Source organism: Gorilla gorilla, chromosome X (genome assembly GCF_029281585.2).
Source record: "Gorilla gorilla gorilla isolate KB3781 chromosome X, NHGRI_mGorGor1-v2.1_pri, whole genome shotgun sequence".
Lineage (NCBI taxonomy): Eukaryota > Metazoa > Chordata > Mammalia > Primates > Hominidae > Gorilla > Gorilla gorilla.
Genome location: NC_073247.2, coordinates 29,040,456 through 29,058,223, shown reverse-complemented (window position 1 = coordinate 29,058,223; position 17,768 = coordinate 29,040,456). Strand labels below are relative to the sequence as shown.

General features: G+C 38.0%; 1 protein-coding gene across 1 annotated transcript in view; it reads right to left on the bottom strand.

Moving 5' to 3' along the window:
- The window catches only part of CDKL5 (cyclin dependent kinase like 5), a 227,369-nt gene that overhangs the window by 73,565 nt on the left and 136,036 nt on the right, over positions 1-17,768 (bottom strand). The window contains exons 4-6 of the mRNA XM_004063871.5: positions 15,907-15,952; positions 4,948-5,084; positions 476-596 (exon numbers count right to left, since the gene is read on the bottom strand). Of these exons, the coding sequence (XP_004063919.2) occupies positions 476-596; positions 4,948-5,084; positions 15,907-15,952 (304 nt within the window). The remainder of the gene's footprint in view (positions 1-475; positions 597-4,947; positions 5,085-15,906; positions 15,953-17,768) is intronic.

Here is a 17,768-nt window from a genome sequence, read left to right as displayed (position 1 = left end):
TGGAGATTGTTGGTGTAAGAAGGAATGAGACATGAGTGCCAATAGGGGCCAGTGACTTAGGAACCACCCATATAAAGCCTGATTCAGAGTTGTTTCACATTACCTGGTCTACCCGCAGGACCAAGGCTATAGAGATCAACATTTTGCTCTTCTCCTATCCCCAAGTAAGTTTCAAAGTTCACATTTGTTGAGTTCTCTTATATCACTAGGCATTTCTACAGTTGGGAGTGGATCTATAATAGTCATACAAATGTAAAGATCTCACCACAATATCCAAATAAATTTGTAATCCATCCTTTTGGTGATAGAAAAGGAGATTTGGAGAGCAAATATTTCTCATGTCTTGCACTTTCAAAATATATTTAATTTAAATGGCAATGCCAATGCTTATGAAAATATTCTTAAAGACAGTAACATGTGAAATACTCTTTATTTGATGTTTTAATATTTTCCATTTTAAAAATCTCATACTCACCTCGATGGACAATATCATTCTTATGGCACCAGTGAATAGCCTTGATTAGCTGATAGATGTAGCTTTTTACTTTCTCAGGTGGAACTCCATTTGGCATTTCTTCCAGCAATTCGAGCATATTCTAAAAATTAAATAGTCATTATTTCCCAAATTAGGTAGGCCCGTAAATTATGTCTTAACAATTTTACAAAGCATCTAGAATAATTTATCCAATACAAAGCTTTTTTTTTTTTATTGTTTTGCTTTCTATCTACAACTTTCTCATGCTGAATCAGCATTAAAATTGGGGCTTTCTTTTATGAGGAATTCCATTTTTACTATTCCCTAATGCTACCCCAAACAATAACCCTGTATACTTTTCACTCTCCCTAAAGGTTTTCAGGCATTATTTTAGAATAATTAGAAGAGAAAAGCAATACAAAGTAGAAATATGACACTGTAATGTATAAAGGGGGGAAAGAGTCTTTTTAAACACAGTGTGCTGTATCTCTGCAACAGAATCTTGTGATAAAAATCAAGCCTTGAAAATACACCTGGAAGATCCAGGAAATATTCTTAGTAGAAAAAAAAATCTCTAAAATTAAAAATGATCAATACATTTAGTACAAAAATTCAAACAGGCCAGAAAATACTATTGAAATAAAGAGTCACAGACCCCCTACAATTCAATATTCAAAAACCTTAATTTGGAGTCAGAGACCATTATAACTAAAATTCATGCAAAATTTTTTATTATGTAGAAATTCCACTTAGCCAGTCTCTATTGAATTTCCAGATTAACCATTCTCCTTTCCCACTGTAAAATACAAGGCCCGTGGTACAATCACAGCTTATTGTTTGTAAGCAACCACCTAGGACAGCAGTTCTCAAAGTGTAACATGTGGATCTGTGGGGTCTCAGACCTTGCGGAGGGCCCATGAAGTCAAAACTATATTCATAATAAGATTGTGATGTTTGCCTTTTTCACTGTGTTGGCATTTATACTAATGGTACAAAGCAACAGTGGGTAAACTGCTGGCACCTCAGCATGAATCAAGGCATTGGATTCTTTAATCCAATTAAACCTTGCCTTTAAAAAAGAAAACAGACGTTTTAGTTAAGGACATCCTTGATGAAGCAGTACAAAATATTACTTTGACTAAATTTCAATTCTTGAGTACATGTCTTTTTTGGAATCTGCATGATAAAATGGCAGACTGTACATAAAGCCCTTCTGCTGCACATGCACCATCTGTCCAATGGTTGTCCTGAGGAAAAGCACTTAGAGGATTGAGATGCAAGCTGAACGAGCTGCTTTTTATGTGGAATGCCATTTTTCACTTGAAAGAATAACTGACATACAAACTTATCTATGTTAACATGCAATATGTTTATTGTTATTTTAAAATGAATATTTTTATATTGCTCAGTCATGACTAATATGAGAAACACTAATAGATAAAATACACATAAATAAAAAGTTCTTAGGGTTCCCAATAATTTTCAGAGTGTGAAGGGGCCATAAGACCAGTTAGAAAATCACTGCTCTAATTTGGCCTCACAGTTTTGTTCCCACCAGTCAAGTTGTATACCTATCAAGAATCAGCTGTATTTACTCCCATGCCTATTTATAAAAGATGCACTTGTTATTTTAATATAATTAAATACCATATAAACAAATGAAATAATGTTTTTTTAAAAAAGAGTTGTTGTTTATAAGAAAACAAAGTTGAATACTTTAGAAAGGCTTAATAAATGAAAAGCCACTAAACTTATTGCCATCTAATCAAATGTGAGACAACTACAAAACACTGGCAAGGAATGGGTGCTAGTGGGGATAAGCATGTCCATTGAAGGATTCTGCACTGAGATTCCTTTGCAGATGTTTTTGCACATTTGCTTTACCTTAAAGATGCATTACGAGTATGATGTATGTAAAAAAGACCAATCAGAACTTCAGAAGAGCGATAGGCAAAAGGCCTTGACCCTACCTTTATAGCGTGGTAAATGAATACATACAGTATTTATGTTTCCAATTAAAATAAACATTTTAAGTATGTATGCATCGTTTTTTGATTCTCCATTTGAATTCTCTTTTTCAATTAACAAATTCATAGATGGTCCCAAATGCACAGGTGGAATAAGAAGGCTTTGTAATACAGAAAACAAATTGTATCTCGTTTCATATTCTATTCTAAATTCCTCAGTGGCAGACATATTGTCCTCCAGTATCCAGTCTTCCCTTACTCCACAGGAACACAATTTTCAAGTGGAGGCCTAGCTGCCCAGAACGAAGAGTACATTTCTCTTCTGCCTTGCAGCTAATGTGGTCATGCAACTATGTCCTGGCCAATGGGATATGACAGCTGGAACTCTATCCTGACCTTGAGGACAAAGGTCACACCTCGCTGTGGTGGAGCAGAGCTGCCACACTAGTCCTGTACTGCCCTACCTTTGTATTTATATGTGAGGGCGAAAGAAACTTCTATTTTAAGCCTCTGCAATCCTGGGTCTCTGTTACCAGTCCCTTATCCCTTAGAGAACTTTCTCCTTGCTCTCCTGAGACTCACTGTCAATTATGACTCACTGCCACTAATGTGGCAGGTGTGACAGTCACATTCTACCTAAGAACCACAGGATCAGGGGAAGAATCTCAGGCCTGACTGTCAGAAGACTGGAGTTCTAGTAGCAGCTCAGCCATTTACCAGCAGGGAGTTCTCAGACACACAAAATTGCCTCTCCCAGTGAGGAAACAGATACACAGAGGTGACTTCTCCATTTGTTACATTAAATTATTATTAATAATGAACAACCACCATGAATAGAACAAAAATAAAAAGGATAAACTAAAAGAGATGTCAAAATGTTCTTATTTGGTAGTGAAAACTACAAACTGCATGATTATTTATGATAATGAAAAAATAAAAAGCAGCCAGGCATGGTGGCGCGCACCTGTAGTCCTAGCGACTCAGGAGGCTGATGTGAAAGATTTGCTTGAGCCCAGGAGTTTGAGGCTGCAGTGTGCTATAATCATACCTGTGAATAGCCACTACACTCCAGCCTAGGCAACATAGTGAGACCCCATCTCTAAAAAGTTTTTAAAAAATAAAGAGCATCTGGTTTCCCCTGGAATCCTAATATAGCAATCGTTTTTTTTAAATAGAACTTTTAAAAAAAAAAAAACTTTTAGTTTTATTTTGGTGTGGAAGGTACCTTAGAGGAATGTATAAGTTGACACAGAAAAAGAAACTTAAAACAGATTCTGGAAAAGGAACATAAAGCAGTGGTTTAAGATTACAAACAACCTTCTAGTACCGTTCCAGTTTTTCTAGTAAGGAAATTATTACATTTTTTTTTTATTTCAAAAAACAATTTGTAAAGGCTGAATGCATTCAAAGCCACATTACTGGTCAGTTACCCTGGCAATACTGCTTTCCATTTGGTTATGACAATGTTGATACTCTGTCATTTATGGTATAGCAAGCACCTGGGTATAGACCTGCAGCAAACATAAACCTCTCCCACTTCAACCTTCTTTGGACAACAGCATAGGAATTGGCAGGAGCCACCTATTTACTCATCAAGAAAACTTGCTTAAAGGTTTGCCCCACTCCAGTTTCTTCTACTACTGTTAAAGTGTTTATCTGTTTAAGTTTTTGACCATAACAACCGCTGTAGGTCAGCTGCTCTCCAAGAAATTTCTCTTTTTCTTTTTCTTTAGAGACAGGGTCTCACTATGTTGCTCAGGCTATTCTCAAACTCCTGAGGCTCAAGCGATCCGCCTGCCTCAGCCTCCCAAAGTGCTGGGATTACAGGTGTGAGCCACTGCACCAGAACCCTCTCCAAGAAATTTCTAGGCACACATTATTGATTACTGTAACATACATTTGCCCTTAGGTCATGTTATTAAAATTGTCTCCAACAAGTTGAACATTTTTTAATACAAGCTAAGGCAAGTGTAGACAGCTCAAACAATGCATGCTTTTCTTTTACGGTCTCATCTACCACCTCAAGCCTCACCTTAGGCCTACTGGCACAGCTCCTTCCCTCAAATAAAGCCAAAGCACTGGCAGTTCACATAAGCTGCTTCCTGGGCCCACTCATTCCCCAGCCTAGGTCTGATTCAGTGTGGTATCTTATACAGCCTCTTCCAGCCTGTACCATCACTGTCAATTTACCAGTTTCTCCCTCAGTTTAGGCTTAGTTAAGTCAAGTCTAAAAATTACTTGTTGAACATAGAGTTTAAGACTTCAGAAGCCAAATCAGTATATTGTTTAAACTTATGATTATCTCTATACAGTTTAACTGTACAAAATTCTTAAATATATTTCAGAATTTCTAATGATTATTAACAACACTTTCATTTTTAAAGTCCTCAGATTATGAGTACATTGATAAGCCATATTAGATAACAGTACTTTCTTAAATAATGTCAGAAACAGCCTTAAATAAAAGAATCGGGCAAATGTGCACATTGGCAATTAATGACTTACTTTTTCGACATACTCAAACACCAAGTACAACTTTCCCCTCCGACGAAATGCTTCCTTCAACTCCACAATGTTTTCCTGCTTGAGAGTCCGAAGCATTTTAAGCTCTCGTAAAGTCGTTTCTTTGACTTCTTCATTTTCTGGAATGTAAACAATGGTGAAGAGACTAAAATGAAAACTTTCAAGCTACTATTCAAAGAATTCCAAGAACACTGAAAACATCCCAATTTCACCTTCCGCTTTGAGTACCTCTGCATAAGAAGTACAAGAATGGAATATTAAATAACACGTTTTCTTGTTGAAAGGATCAAGAATAAGAAAATCGAAGAAAGGGTTTACTTGATCAGCACAAACTTGACTTCCTGCTTATATTTTCTTATACTCCTTTTACTATGTGTATGTATAAAAATTTTCTTATACTTCTTTTACTACGTGTATGTATAAAAACACACTTATAGATACAACATATGCCTCCATTGTCATCTGAACTATAACACTCTATACAAGGAAGGAAAGAGATTAAAAGGGCCATAAGGAATCAAAACTGTCAGTGTGCAGAAGAACCCCTATGCAGCCAGCATCTGTAGTAGCTGATGTTTTTAAGGATGGCCTGAAACTTTGGCCTAAAAGAACATTTTATTCCTCAGGCTGCATGAGTCACCTCAGGGAGCAGAGGTCATGTGCCAAGCATCCACAATTCAAGTCACAGCCAAGTTGCAGGGAATTCTGAGAGTGTCTAATCTTCTCTCTGAACAGCAGCTGCTGTAGGTTCCTGCTGTCCTCCCTGTGGCATGTCCATCTGTCCATCCCAGATGGTGTAGCTGTTCTGGGATGGAGAACTTATGCTGAACCAATAGACCCTCTTCCATACCATCAACTTCATTCATGATAATCTCCGCGGTTATGGAGGAAGGACAGAAGTCATATTAACTCTAATAGATTAATTGGCAGGCGAGTGATGAAAACAATATTTCTATTTAAATTAGTTTTTATTATACCTTTAGATTTACCCAGGAAATCCTAACTACCATGTTTTTGCATGTATGTACCAGGATACAGGTTCATAATCCCTCATCTGCAAGTCCAAAATCCAAAACACAGTCTAAAAACTGAAAGCTTTTTCTAAGTTTGGGGCAAATTCACTGAGAGGTAACACCTGAACTGACAGGAGACTACATAAAGTCTTTGTTTATCCAATCTAATATGAACATTCATATGTTGTGCTATAGAAATACTACTTGATTACTGAGTGCTGTGCATTATAACATGCCACACGTCCATTCTAAAATCCAAAAATTATGAAGTCTAAAACACATGTAGCCACAAGCTTTTGGGTAAGGGCCAGAATCCTAGCTTGAGAGCTGTGTGACCCTCAGGATTAGACATGTCTTTCAGTGTGAGAAGGAGGAAAATGGAGTGTGGAGATAGGGGCACGGAAGCCTACTAGATACGCCCTCTAGAAGAAAGGCTCTCTAACCAAGGCACGCAGGAGGAAAAAGGCTGAATGGATTCCAAAGGGAGAGGGAAGATTCTAAATGGAGAGCCAGGAATGTTTCCTCAGATTATTTTCTATCCCAGCCCCCTTTCCCAACCCCCAACTCAAACTGAGTTTAAAGAAAAGGGAATGACATAAAAGCAAGGGCTTTGTAGCACCCAAGTATCCATAACAAACTGGGAGCACGGAGTCAACACTCCCTTGTGAACTGGTTACATAAATGAAGTATTCTACTTTAGCCAGAAAGCTGTTGGAGAACACTGGAACACAGATTAGGACCAAGAGAGATACTGCTTATGAGAAGACAAGAACCAGCAGTAGGAAAGGCCAACTGTGGCATAAGCAGCAAATTACCTGGCTCACACCAAGGCAGTCAACAGGGAACTGGGTACTTACAGGGAAAAGAGCATGACAGTGGATGTCACCTGGCAGTGGGGGAATGTCTGAGATGCAATCGGGGACATCCCAAAGTAGCTTAGAGCATTGGGAGAGGACAAAGGTCCAGGTGTTCTGCAAGGTGGGGCTGAGCCAGAGCAGTGGTGTTCTGTGACTGTTAGAATGCTAAGGTAGCTGCAGCTGCTGAAGCACAGGAACACCGGCAGTTTCCTAAAGAAGCAAGATCGAGAACATGCTTCTCTAATATCCCCCTCTGAGTTACTCAAGGTTGGGGTAATCAAACTAAAATCCATCTATCTCTAAGAAACAGAATAACACACAGATCTCAAATAAGAAACAAATGATCTAACAAGGGACTAATTTAACAAGAGACAAGTCTACTGATTACTCATGACCTGGTCTGTGCCTGCCTTTCCACCCCCATCTCATGTCCCTCTCCCTCACCTCCATCTTTCAGTTCCCAAAATAGCCCCAAACTTCATTTTTCCACCTTAATGGCCTTCAGACTTGCTCCCTCTGCCTACAATGCTCAGTCTACTACATAGGCTCTTGACAGGGCTTGCTCCTTCAGGTTTTAGTTTAAATATCACTCCTCTAGAGCCTTTCCCAGACCACAAAAGCAAGTAGGCCTCCATCCCCATTATTCCTTATCACAGTTCTGGACTTTTCTTTCACAGAACTTCTTACCATTTTTCTTGATATATTTGTTTGCTTAGTGGTATACAATCTATGCAGCCATCCCTGCTAAATCAAGAGCTCATGGAGGACAGGACTCAATTCTTCTGTTCAACAATATACACCAGGACTGTACCTGACACAAGGAGAGGTGATCAATACATTCTTCCTACATGAATGCTTCATCTGTGGCCATAAGGAAATCTCTGCTCATACATGCGTAACTCTTCCTCACTTCAGCCACAGCAACGGGAGGACAAACAATAGGCACTTTGCCTCTCAGTTTTCTTACAGCACTGTCAATTTCCTCAAGCACTGCTTATCAGGCAGTACGATAAACTGAATTTTCTCTTCTCCCTATTCACCTCTGTCCCTAGGTGTCTTCTACAGTATGTGATTAGAAACGATGGAGGATACAGAACACTGACAGTGCTCAGGGTCAAGAACACACACAAGTACATGCACACAAATACCTAAATAAAAATAAAATCATTAAGAGCATCCATAAACTATGATGCTTGGTGAATTCTTGGTACTGGAAATGCAAATGAAAAAACATCGTACTATTATTTATTACCAACTTGTGGCAGTTTCACTTTGCTAATGAATAAACCCTCTTCAGAATGGCTGCATCAGGATGGTTTTAGTAGAAGGAACAGTGGACCAGGACTAACTAGGGAGACCTAGATTCTGGACTCGGTCTTTTAATCAACTAACAGTACACCATGCAACTTTAGGCAAGCCACTTAACTTTTCATCAGTAAAAGAAACAAATAAATGCCTCTATCTCCCAAAAATCCTATTGCCTTTTTCAAGTCTAATAATCTATTATTTCTTTTCATTAAAATTGTATTGATTATGAGCCTAAACCTCATGGAACTTGGCTGCTTTGTTATACATACATTATTCGAATCTGTATTGACTCCACTTAACAATGGTTAGAGAAGATAAATGAATCATCAAAAAGCAGCACACAAAATTACCTGGAATGTAGCGCCCAAACAACCTCATTGGAGCAGCTGTTTTTAGGAAATAAAGGCTTTTCCACTTTATGCCAGTCATAGTATTAAAAGTTGAGGTAAACACTTGAGCACTAAGATTGCAATGAATGGGAACAGGCAGGAAGTGGAGTTAATTCCCTAAATTCAAGCAAAATGGGCACTCTTCATTATTACTGGGTACATCCTATAATTTTGTTTTTCTAAGTACTTTGAAGGTTCCTGGCCTGCCCTGCACTTTATGATGAAAACTGTCAACTAAATTATCAGATGAGGGGAAAAGGAAGGCACATTCCAATTACACAGGCTTCTCTTCTCAGAGGTACACAAAGTAGGAAAGCATTTTGCAAGGCATTACAAAATGCCTTACAAAAAGCATTCAGTAAGGCATTTTCAAAGGATGGTAGCACAGCCCACTGAAATGAGCACAAAAATCACTGCCATCTAGTTGAAATAATCCCCGTGGATTCTTTGTCTAGGCTAGGATTCTTTATCAAGGCTGGGCTCCAGTTTACAAATGAAGAAATCAAGTCTAGAAAGGATAACTTTCTCAGGGTGCATGAATGGAGGGTCATATTCAACCTCATAGTCTGAGTAGAACACAGGCACAAAGGTGGCGTAGTATACAATACAGTGAGTTTTGGAAAGTGAGTCACAGTACCCAGGTTCAGGTATAACTATGCTACCATTTAGCTGAACGGCAAGGCGGCATAGTATGGGTGGAAGAAAAACTCAACAAAGATCCTGGGTCAGCATTTTAGTTGCAATTATTCACATACACGCTATGCAACTTTGAGCCTGAGGTCCATCATCTGTATACTGGGGCTGAGTTATACTGGATTATTCAGAAGGACTCTTCCTGAGTCCATACTTCTATGTGATAACTGCTTATGTGCATGCTGACCCATCTTGTCATCAGTTACCACTGAGGGGGTTTAGCTGAATGCAGGATCAACTCTGACAAAGTTATGTGCAGATATATAGAAACCCCACTGAGTGAGGACAAAATGGCAGGGTGGAAAAAGGATGTTAAGTAAAAACAACCCAAAAACTGTCCTACTTCTAAACTTAGCAGGAAGGCAAGTTAACACACCTAAAAATCAAGAGCGATTTGCTAAAGAGAACAATTCTTAAGAAGAAAGATCACAGGAGCAAAGGAGATTCAAAGATAACTGATGAAAAGAGAAAAATCTAAAGATGAGCAGAAACTCTATTGTAACTCTATTTTTAAAGAACTGTGGGCTTAGAAAGGAAATCCAGGAATAGCTGTAACCTACTTTGTGAAATCACAAACCTGACATTTTTGTATAGCCAAAGAGCCCCCCACCCTAAATGGACCTTTACACAGATAAACTGATAAAGAAAAATCAACCCATCCTTGATCAAAACCACGGGGGTACCATATTTGAGTCTGGTTGCTCTTATTGAAGAAGGGACATCAATAGACAGACAATGTGGCTGAGGGAGTTTGAATGCTAGTGCTACTGTTACATACACCAAGAAAGATGAGGGCCCTCCAATCTTTAGAGATGAAGAACAGGTAAAAGCACAGTAGAAATTTATTAAATCACAGAAGATGCAAAATGATCACCAAATCCTAGAAGAATCCCTGAAGTCTGAAGGAGGTCCATGTTGAACATGAAAAGGAAGTGTGGTAAAATCATGACTAGCCAGAATGCTCAAGCTCAGTTAATCAAATTCTTTGTTTAATCAAGGGTTGGACTTTTTGTTTCAAGGCCTCTTTCACACAGAAATCAGGCTCTTGAATTTAAGGACTCCAGATTACGAACTCTGGTTTTGTACCATTATATAAAATAAGAGACCAGAGTACTCCTGATCCAGAGATCAGTATAGAGCTTTCCAGTGTCTGGGTAAACAGAAGAATAAAATAAATTAGAAGACAGAACAGATGATCAATTAAATGTTTTCTAATAATTAAGAAGAATATGTCCATTCCAAGAGGAAAATAGTTCTCTATAGAAAACATTCAGCAGAATACGAAATGCAAGTAATTTTATTTTATATAAAAGCAGAGACACAACCTAAGTTTCATCTTAAATGTAGACTAGTGTATAGCTCCCTGGAGTCAGCCTCCTTGCCATGCACAGAGGCCCAGTGACAAGCAGAGAGGCTCTCCCCTCACTCCATCACCTTACATTTAAGGAAAGATGGAAAAGTCTAAAGAAGCAAAAAGAAGGTCCAAATGTATGTCAAAAATAAAGTCTAGACAATAGGTTTTCCTAAAGTAAAGGCTGGACAGACAATATTTTGAATTCTTGCTGGTCCAAAGCTATATAATCTAAATCAGCGCTCTTGGGTTATTTAATAAATTGAGGACAGCAGACACTTGTACTTGTGTTGACAAAACAACAGTGATACATTATCATCTGAACATCAAATCTCACTGTAGAAGATGGGAGTAATAGGAAGGGTAGAAGAATTGGACTAAATTTATAATTTATACATAGTCTGAAAAGTACCTTTTAACTAAATAATCTCTAGTATCTTTATGGTCTATGGTCATTTTTTCCCTTCTCAGAAAATCCAAATAATGAGCAGAACTATTACAATGAGCAGAACTAATACAATGGAGACTTCTGGTTGGTCAGGTGTTTACTAGATAAAATTTCTCTGCAGGAACTTAATAGCCAAACTTATAATATCATCATTTAGGGTTATCTTAAAGAACTCATTATCACAGACTCCAAATTTATGAAGTGTCAACAAACAGAAGTCATCAAAACAAGAAAAAATTAACTAATGAAGTAAGCTCAGACAAAATTTTTCATTACTCAAACATTCTTCCTTTTTAATAGGAGTCTATACCCCCAAGTCAGGGTGTCAAAGTCTTTCAGAGAGAATCACAGGCAAAGACACTGATAAATTATCTGATAGAACTGTGTCTGCTAACAACTAGAAAATAAAAACCTCGAAAAGGCAAGGCTTGGTGGCTCATGCCTGTAATCACAGCATTTTGGGAGGCTGAGGCAGGAGGATCTCTTGATCCTAGGAGTTTCAGACCAGCCTGAGCAACATAGTGAGACCTCGCCTCTACAAAAAATGAAAAAATTAGCTGGGAGTGGTGGTGCGCACCTGTAGTCCCAGCTACTTTGGGAGGCTGAGACAGGAAGATTGCTTGAGCCCAGGAGTTCAAGGCTGCACTGGGCCATGACCATGCTACTGTACTCTACCCTGGGATACAAAGCAAGACCCTGTCACACACACACAGCCTGAAAAAGAAGACACATAGACAGGAATAAAAAAAGAAGAAGAGAAAACTGACAAAGCTTTTTGTATATTTCTTAATGACCCTCTTTACTGTAGAAGCTACTCATTGGCCTAGCCTACAATTTTACTGTAAAAACTGTTCCTCCTCCCAAAAAGGTTAACACTTGATTCTTTCTTGAAATAGCATATTAGTTACTACTATAACCTAACTTGTGTTAACTATAAACTTATTTTCATAATTTTAGTTTCATTTTACCCACTTAAAGTCCCAAAATAAACTTTTATTTACTATGAAATTTTGATTCCCATTTTAAATAGTGATCTATCATCCTGGGATAATAAAGACTTCTTGAACTAAATAGTAGTCTAACAAAATATAGTTTCACAAACATTTTTTATAAATTTGTGAATATATATGAATTTAACAAGAAAGTAGGACATTAGCATAATCTTTTAAAGCTACCAGAAATTAACATATATTCTCACAAAATATTCCGTGATATCAGTGAGAGAATAGATGGTCCCGACTTACAATGGTTTGACTTCGATTTTTTGACTTTATAACGGCATGAAACCCATATGCGTTCATGAGAAACCATACTTCGAATACCCATAAAATCATTCTGGTTTTCACTTTCACTACAGTATTCAATAAATTACATGAGATATTCAACACCTTACTATAAAATAGGCTTTGTTATATGATTTTGCCCAACTATAGGCTAACATAAGTGTTCTGAGCATGTTTAAAGGAGGCTAGGCTAAAGCTATGATGTGTGGTAAGTTGGGTGTAGTAAAGCCTTTTTTTGGAGACAGAGTCTCACTCTGTTGCCTAGGCTGGAGTGCAGTGGCATGATCACGGCTCACTGCAGCCTCAACCTTCTGGGCTCAAGCGAGCCTCCTACATCAGCCTACTGAGTAGCTAGGATTACAGGCACGCACCACCATGCCTGGCTAATTTTTAAAAAAATTTTTGTAGAAACAGGGTCTCGCCATGTTGCCCAGGCTGGTCTCAAACTCCTGGCTCAAGCAATCCTCCTGCCTCGGCTTCCCAAAGTGCTGGGATTACAAGTGTGAGCCACCACACCCAGCCAAAGCATTTTGTACGTAACAATTTTTTCCACTTATGATGGGTTACTGGGATGTGGCCTCATCACAAGTCAAGGAGCATCTGCACTGGATTACCTTGAACATGGCTCAGACCAAGTGCAGATCCTATTTCAGTTAACAATATTTTTACAGGATTATTTCGTTATCTTCACTAAGACTTTTAAACATTAGATCTAGATAATCACTGCCATAATATCAAACGAATATTTCAAGAATAACTAATAAAGGGGATTAATGAGAGCTACATGACAATGAGGGCAATATTATCACGACACTCTGTTTTTTTATTATAATTGGCTAAAATTTAATAAACTGATTGAGAATTAAATGGTTTACCCAGGGGTTGAATAGACATCCTTACCTGAATGAGACTATCTATATACACTTCACACTCCAAAAGAGTTGTTCACCAAACATGTACCCTTTTTTCCATTAAGCAAGACACTACTCCAGCCAGAGGAAAAGGGTAAAGACAGAAAAAAGAGAGTACTAGTATCTCCCTGGGAGAAATGTAAACAGTAGGTAAGTGGGCCAGACTGGAATGAAAAAGTTTATGAATAATTGGTTATGTTTTTGGGTTCTGGCACAGAAACGTTTTGGAAGTATCCCTCTAGAAGTATGTGTAGGTGGTACGTAGGTGTCATTGACAAGGTGGGGTGGGTGATAAGGCTGCATGCCTCTGAGGGATGGTGAGTGATAAGGGTCTGGCAGAGATGAGGGCAGAGCAGATTAATGTTTTGTTGGTTCAATAAAATAAGGGCAGATCAAATGTTTTCCATGTCTGGACTATTCATGAACTCCCGACACCATGTCCAGAAACAGTTTCTCTCACCTCAAAATGATCCAAGTTCCATGTCTCCATTCAGGCAATAACTGTTTTCTACTGTGTTTTATTGTTATTTATTTGCAGGTCTTAATTCTCCTAATAGGTCATATGCTTCTTGAAAGTATCCACACCTCAACTCTTACTGCACTTCACTCAGTGCTCAATGAATTTCAACGGATACACTAGATTTCCACTCTAAAGGTATCATTAACACAGGTAAAAACATATAATTGAAGCTAAGAATTGGTATGCACAAGACAGAGATTATAAAGAACATGGTATTTACTTAAAAAGAAAGTAATGGGGCTGGACAAGGTGGCTCACGCCTGTAATCCCAGTACTTTGGGAGGCCAAGGCAGGCGGATCACTTTGAGCTCAGCAGTTTGAGACCAGCCTGGGCAACATGGCGAAACCCTGTCTCTACAAATAAAATACAAAAAATTAGCTGGGCATGGTGGCGCACACCTGTAATCCCAGCTACTCAGGAGGCTGTGGCTGTAGAATCACTTGAGCCCGGGGAGTGGAGGTTGCAGTGAGCCAAGATTGCGCCACTGCACTCCAGCCTGGGTGACAGTGTGAGACCCTGTCTCAGAAACAAAAAAAGATGGCATACATGGCCTAGATTGTACTTTTTACAAAATTTGATGACAGTTATTATTTTTGGTGGTAACTGATGCTTGCCAATATGCCCTGAAAGATGAATGCACAGCCAGAAGCCTTTACATGCATGCGAAGGTTGTGCTTTGATCTACTGTTGCAACCATTCTTTTTAGGAAATCACCATTTGTCTCTCAGCCACCTGTTGACCCAAAGTCACTGCTCAAAGAGCTCATTTCCAATGGTATCACAGTGGGATAGCCTGGAGCTACTGCTTCCTGCTAGACCACAAATATCCCATTTGAAGCAAGATTTTTTTGTCCCCCCAGAACAAGCAAAAAGTTCTTTTTTACCTTCCACTTTTTACTTTCCCTTTAAGCCTGCCCATACAATGACTGCTAAAGTTCCCAGCTGATATGCATGTGTTTCATATAACTAGCACATCAGAGATGGATTACATCAAATACTACTATATCTATCCTGGAGCAAGTCCCTTTTTGTTATTTAATGTTTGCTAAGCCTTTGAGGTGAGGGTGATGAAACTTCATAAATATAGAGGCTGGTTGTCTTACATCACTTAGGGGATGTGTGCTGATGAAGGTAAGCTATGACTGCTATTTCCACACTTCTAATTAGATATGAAGATTGATTTAGTGTTGGTACTTCTTACTCTTAGACCATAGTTTTTCAAATAGCAGGCTCTGACTTACTAGTAGTGAAATCAATCCATTTGATGTCACAATAGGCATTTATATGAACAGGAAAGAACAGAAAGTAGAGAGCTTCACATTCATAAAATGAAGTTCGTGACATTTTTGCTTCATTTACATATAGTGTTACATATGTGTGCGGACACTGGGTTAGGATATGAAACATATTTCTACTGTGGGTCTCAGTCCAAAAAGTCTGAAAAAAATGTTGTCTAGAGCACCTTAAAGGCCATACCTATTTTTGTTATCAGTTTCTCTATTTGGCTATCTTTGGATGGCCAACAGTCTAGATTTTAAAACTAATGAACTACTGAAATGCATTATTTTAAACTTTCTTGCCCAGCATGGGGTAATTTTACAACTCTGTCTGAAATGGTCTGGATGTGATGAAGGCCCCTAAGCATAGTATTTCTTCTTAAAAAGCTTTTATTCTCTCAATGCATTATTCTAAATATAAAATCAATCCCTCAATATATCCTTGTATTTCTAACTCTGACTAGGAGCTGGAGATCACAGTAACCAATACTGAAATCTTTCACGTAGTACTTGCTATTTATGTGGACCCACAGAAGTATTTACTTGAAGCCAGTTTTTTTATTTTAATAATATTTAGAAACAGCATAAACAACATGCCTTCTAACCAGCCTTTGGAGCAAGATTTCCAATGCTGCTTGCAACCTTAAAATAAAAAGATGAATTTTCTAATATCATGAGATTTGAAAAGATTCACATAAAAGGAACTAAATGTTTGAAAGCAAAGCATAAGAAATAAGCTATATTCACTTTCTGAGACTGTGACTTCAAAATATCAGGAATAGACAGTGTCTGACCAGCTAGATCCCACTTCTTCCACACTCTATGTATAAAAACTTTATACAGAAGGAAAAATACATATATACAGATATATATATATATATATATATCTACCTTCACTGTCCTTGAATTTCTTGATCGCCACAATTTCATGTGTTTCCTGCAAGGGAAAAGAAGCAGAAGGAAAGTCATTCTCCAGTGTTTTTCCGACTGGGGATTCCAATTGCCTGGGGGTATATTCTGGGACAGAGTAGCAAGAAGCCAGAGTGTTAAAAATATATCATCTTCCTCTCCCCCGCCACCCCTCATTTCTTGGTTCCAAAATCTCTTTCTTATCACCCCACAATCATTGTCAAGGAAGGGAAAGGAGAAAGGGAGAGGGTGTGGAGCAAAGAGCAGATATGGTGACAGAATATGCGTAACTCATAAATCATTAGTGTCAGTGTCTTGAGGATACTCAAAAGTGCCAGGATGAGTGGCAGACTGTCATCTGTACTGCCCTCTGAAGTCCAGAGACACATTTTAATTGGCCTTCTAAGACCAAGAAAGGGCCTCTCCAATACACAGTAGTTGCTGGTAGCAGAATGCTAACAAGCATATCTAATTTTCACCAGCTCGTCCCTATTGACGGTCACTGCAAATCCAAAGTGAGATAAACATTCCATCACCAAATACCAATCATCACCTTCGTCCTGCCTTTATCTCTTCTGAACAGAAGAGATAACAGAATTCTGCTTTAAAAGAAAATATGAAAATCTTTTTTGTGGTTTTTGGTTGGGAGGAAAGAAAACAAGGGCTGGAAAGGAAATGGAAATGCTAAGAACTAAGTACCACTAAACTAAACAATTTTTATTCAACTCTGGTCTATAAAAGGAATAAAAAAGCTTTTGGCAAAATAATTAATACAAATTCTTCAAAGCCAACATGTCATATAAAAGCCTTCTGAATGACTCAGGCCTGTTCTTTTTTACTCTAAGTGGGGACAGTTTCAGATCAAATCTTTTAATATTTAATAAAACGTTGTCCCTGCATCAAAACAAAAACTTTAAAATTAAACACAATACCAAGCAAGTGCTATAAATTATGGAGGAAAAAGATACTTCTTAAAGGTACTGTGTTTTTGTTTTTAATGAAGGAATAGGATTGTAGGGTAGAGACAACTTACTTGTATGTATAGGGTACAACTTATTTGTACATTAATGGATCTTCTGACTTAAAGAAACTCCTTCTTCCAGGTATTTTATTATTGGGAAGGAAGAACTGCCAATTTTAAGTAATGCAGGAGATTATCAGCTGGAATATTATCCCACGTAGTACAAAGGTGACTCTTTCATGTATGCTACTCTCCCATAATACATTGATATCATGTTCTTACCCTGCTCCTTTTCAAATGGCTCTAGCTAGCAATCTACCTACAGCATAACTGAAAGGACAGACCATATCAGGAACCTCCCCTTGCTTTTCTCACAGCACAAAGATGTAGCTTACAGAAATAGAGAAAAACTGCGCACATCTCAAATGAATATTGTTCCAGGTAGTGTTCCATCTTATATTCTACTCTAACTGAAAGACTCCCACATACATTTCTTTCATTGCACCCTAAGCGTTAAAACTTTGTCTGATTTTATAAAAGATCTTACTCAGTTCAAAACTGTCCACTGATATGACTACAAATTTAAATTTGTAACTGGCACATTTATACCACCTTGAATAAATTCATTAGTTATTTTTCTCTGGCATCTCATAAATACAATTTACTGTATAAAGCAGATGGCTAATGGGGGTCAAATAAAATGTTTATTCTTTTATTTATCCTTTCAAGAATACCATGAAAATCCTCTCTCCTCAAAACTCACTTTCTCTGCCTCCCCCGATATGGTTTATGTATTTACTTAAAGAATGAAATCGAACAGATGAAGTTTTCTACGTTAAACCAATTCAGTGTTTAGTGAAAAACACATGCAATTAAGAGAAGA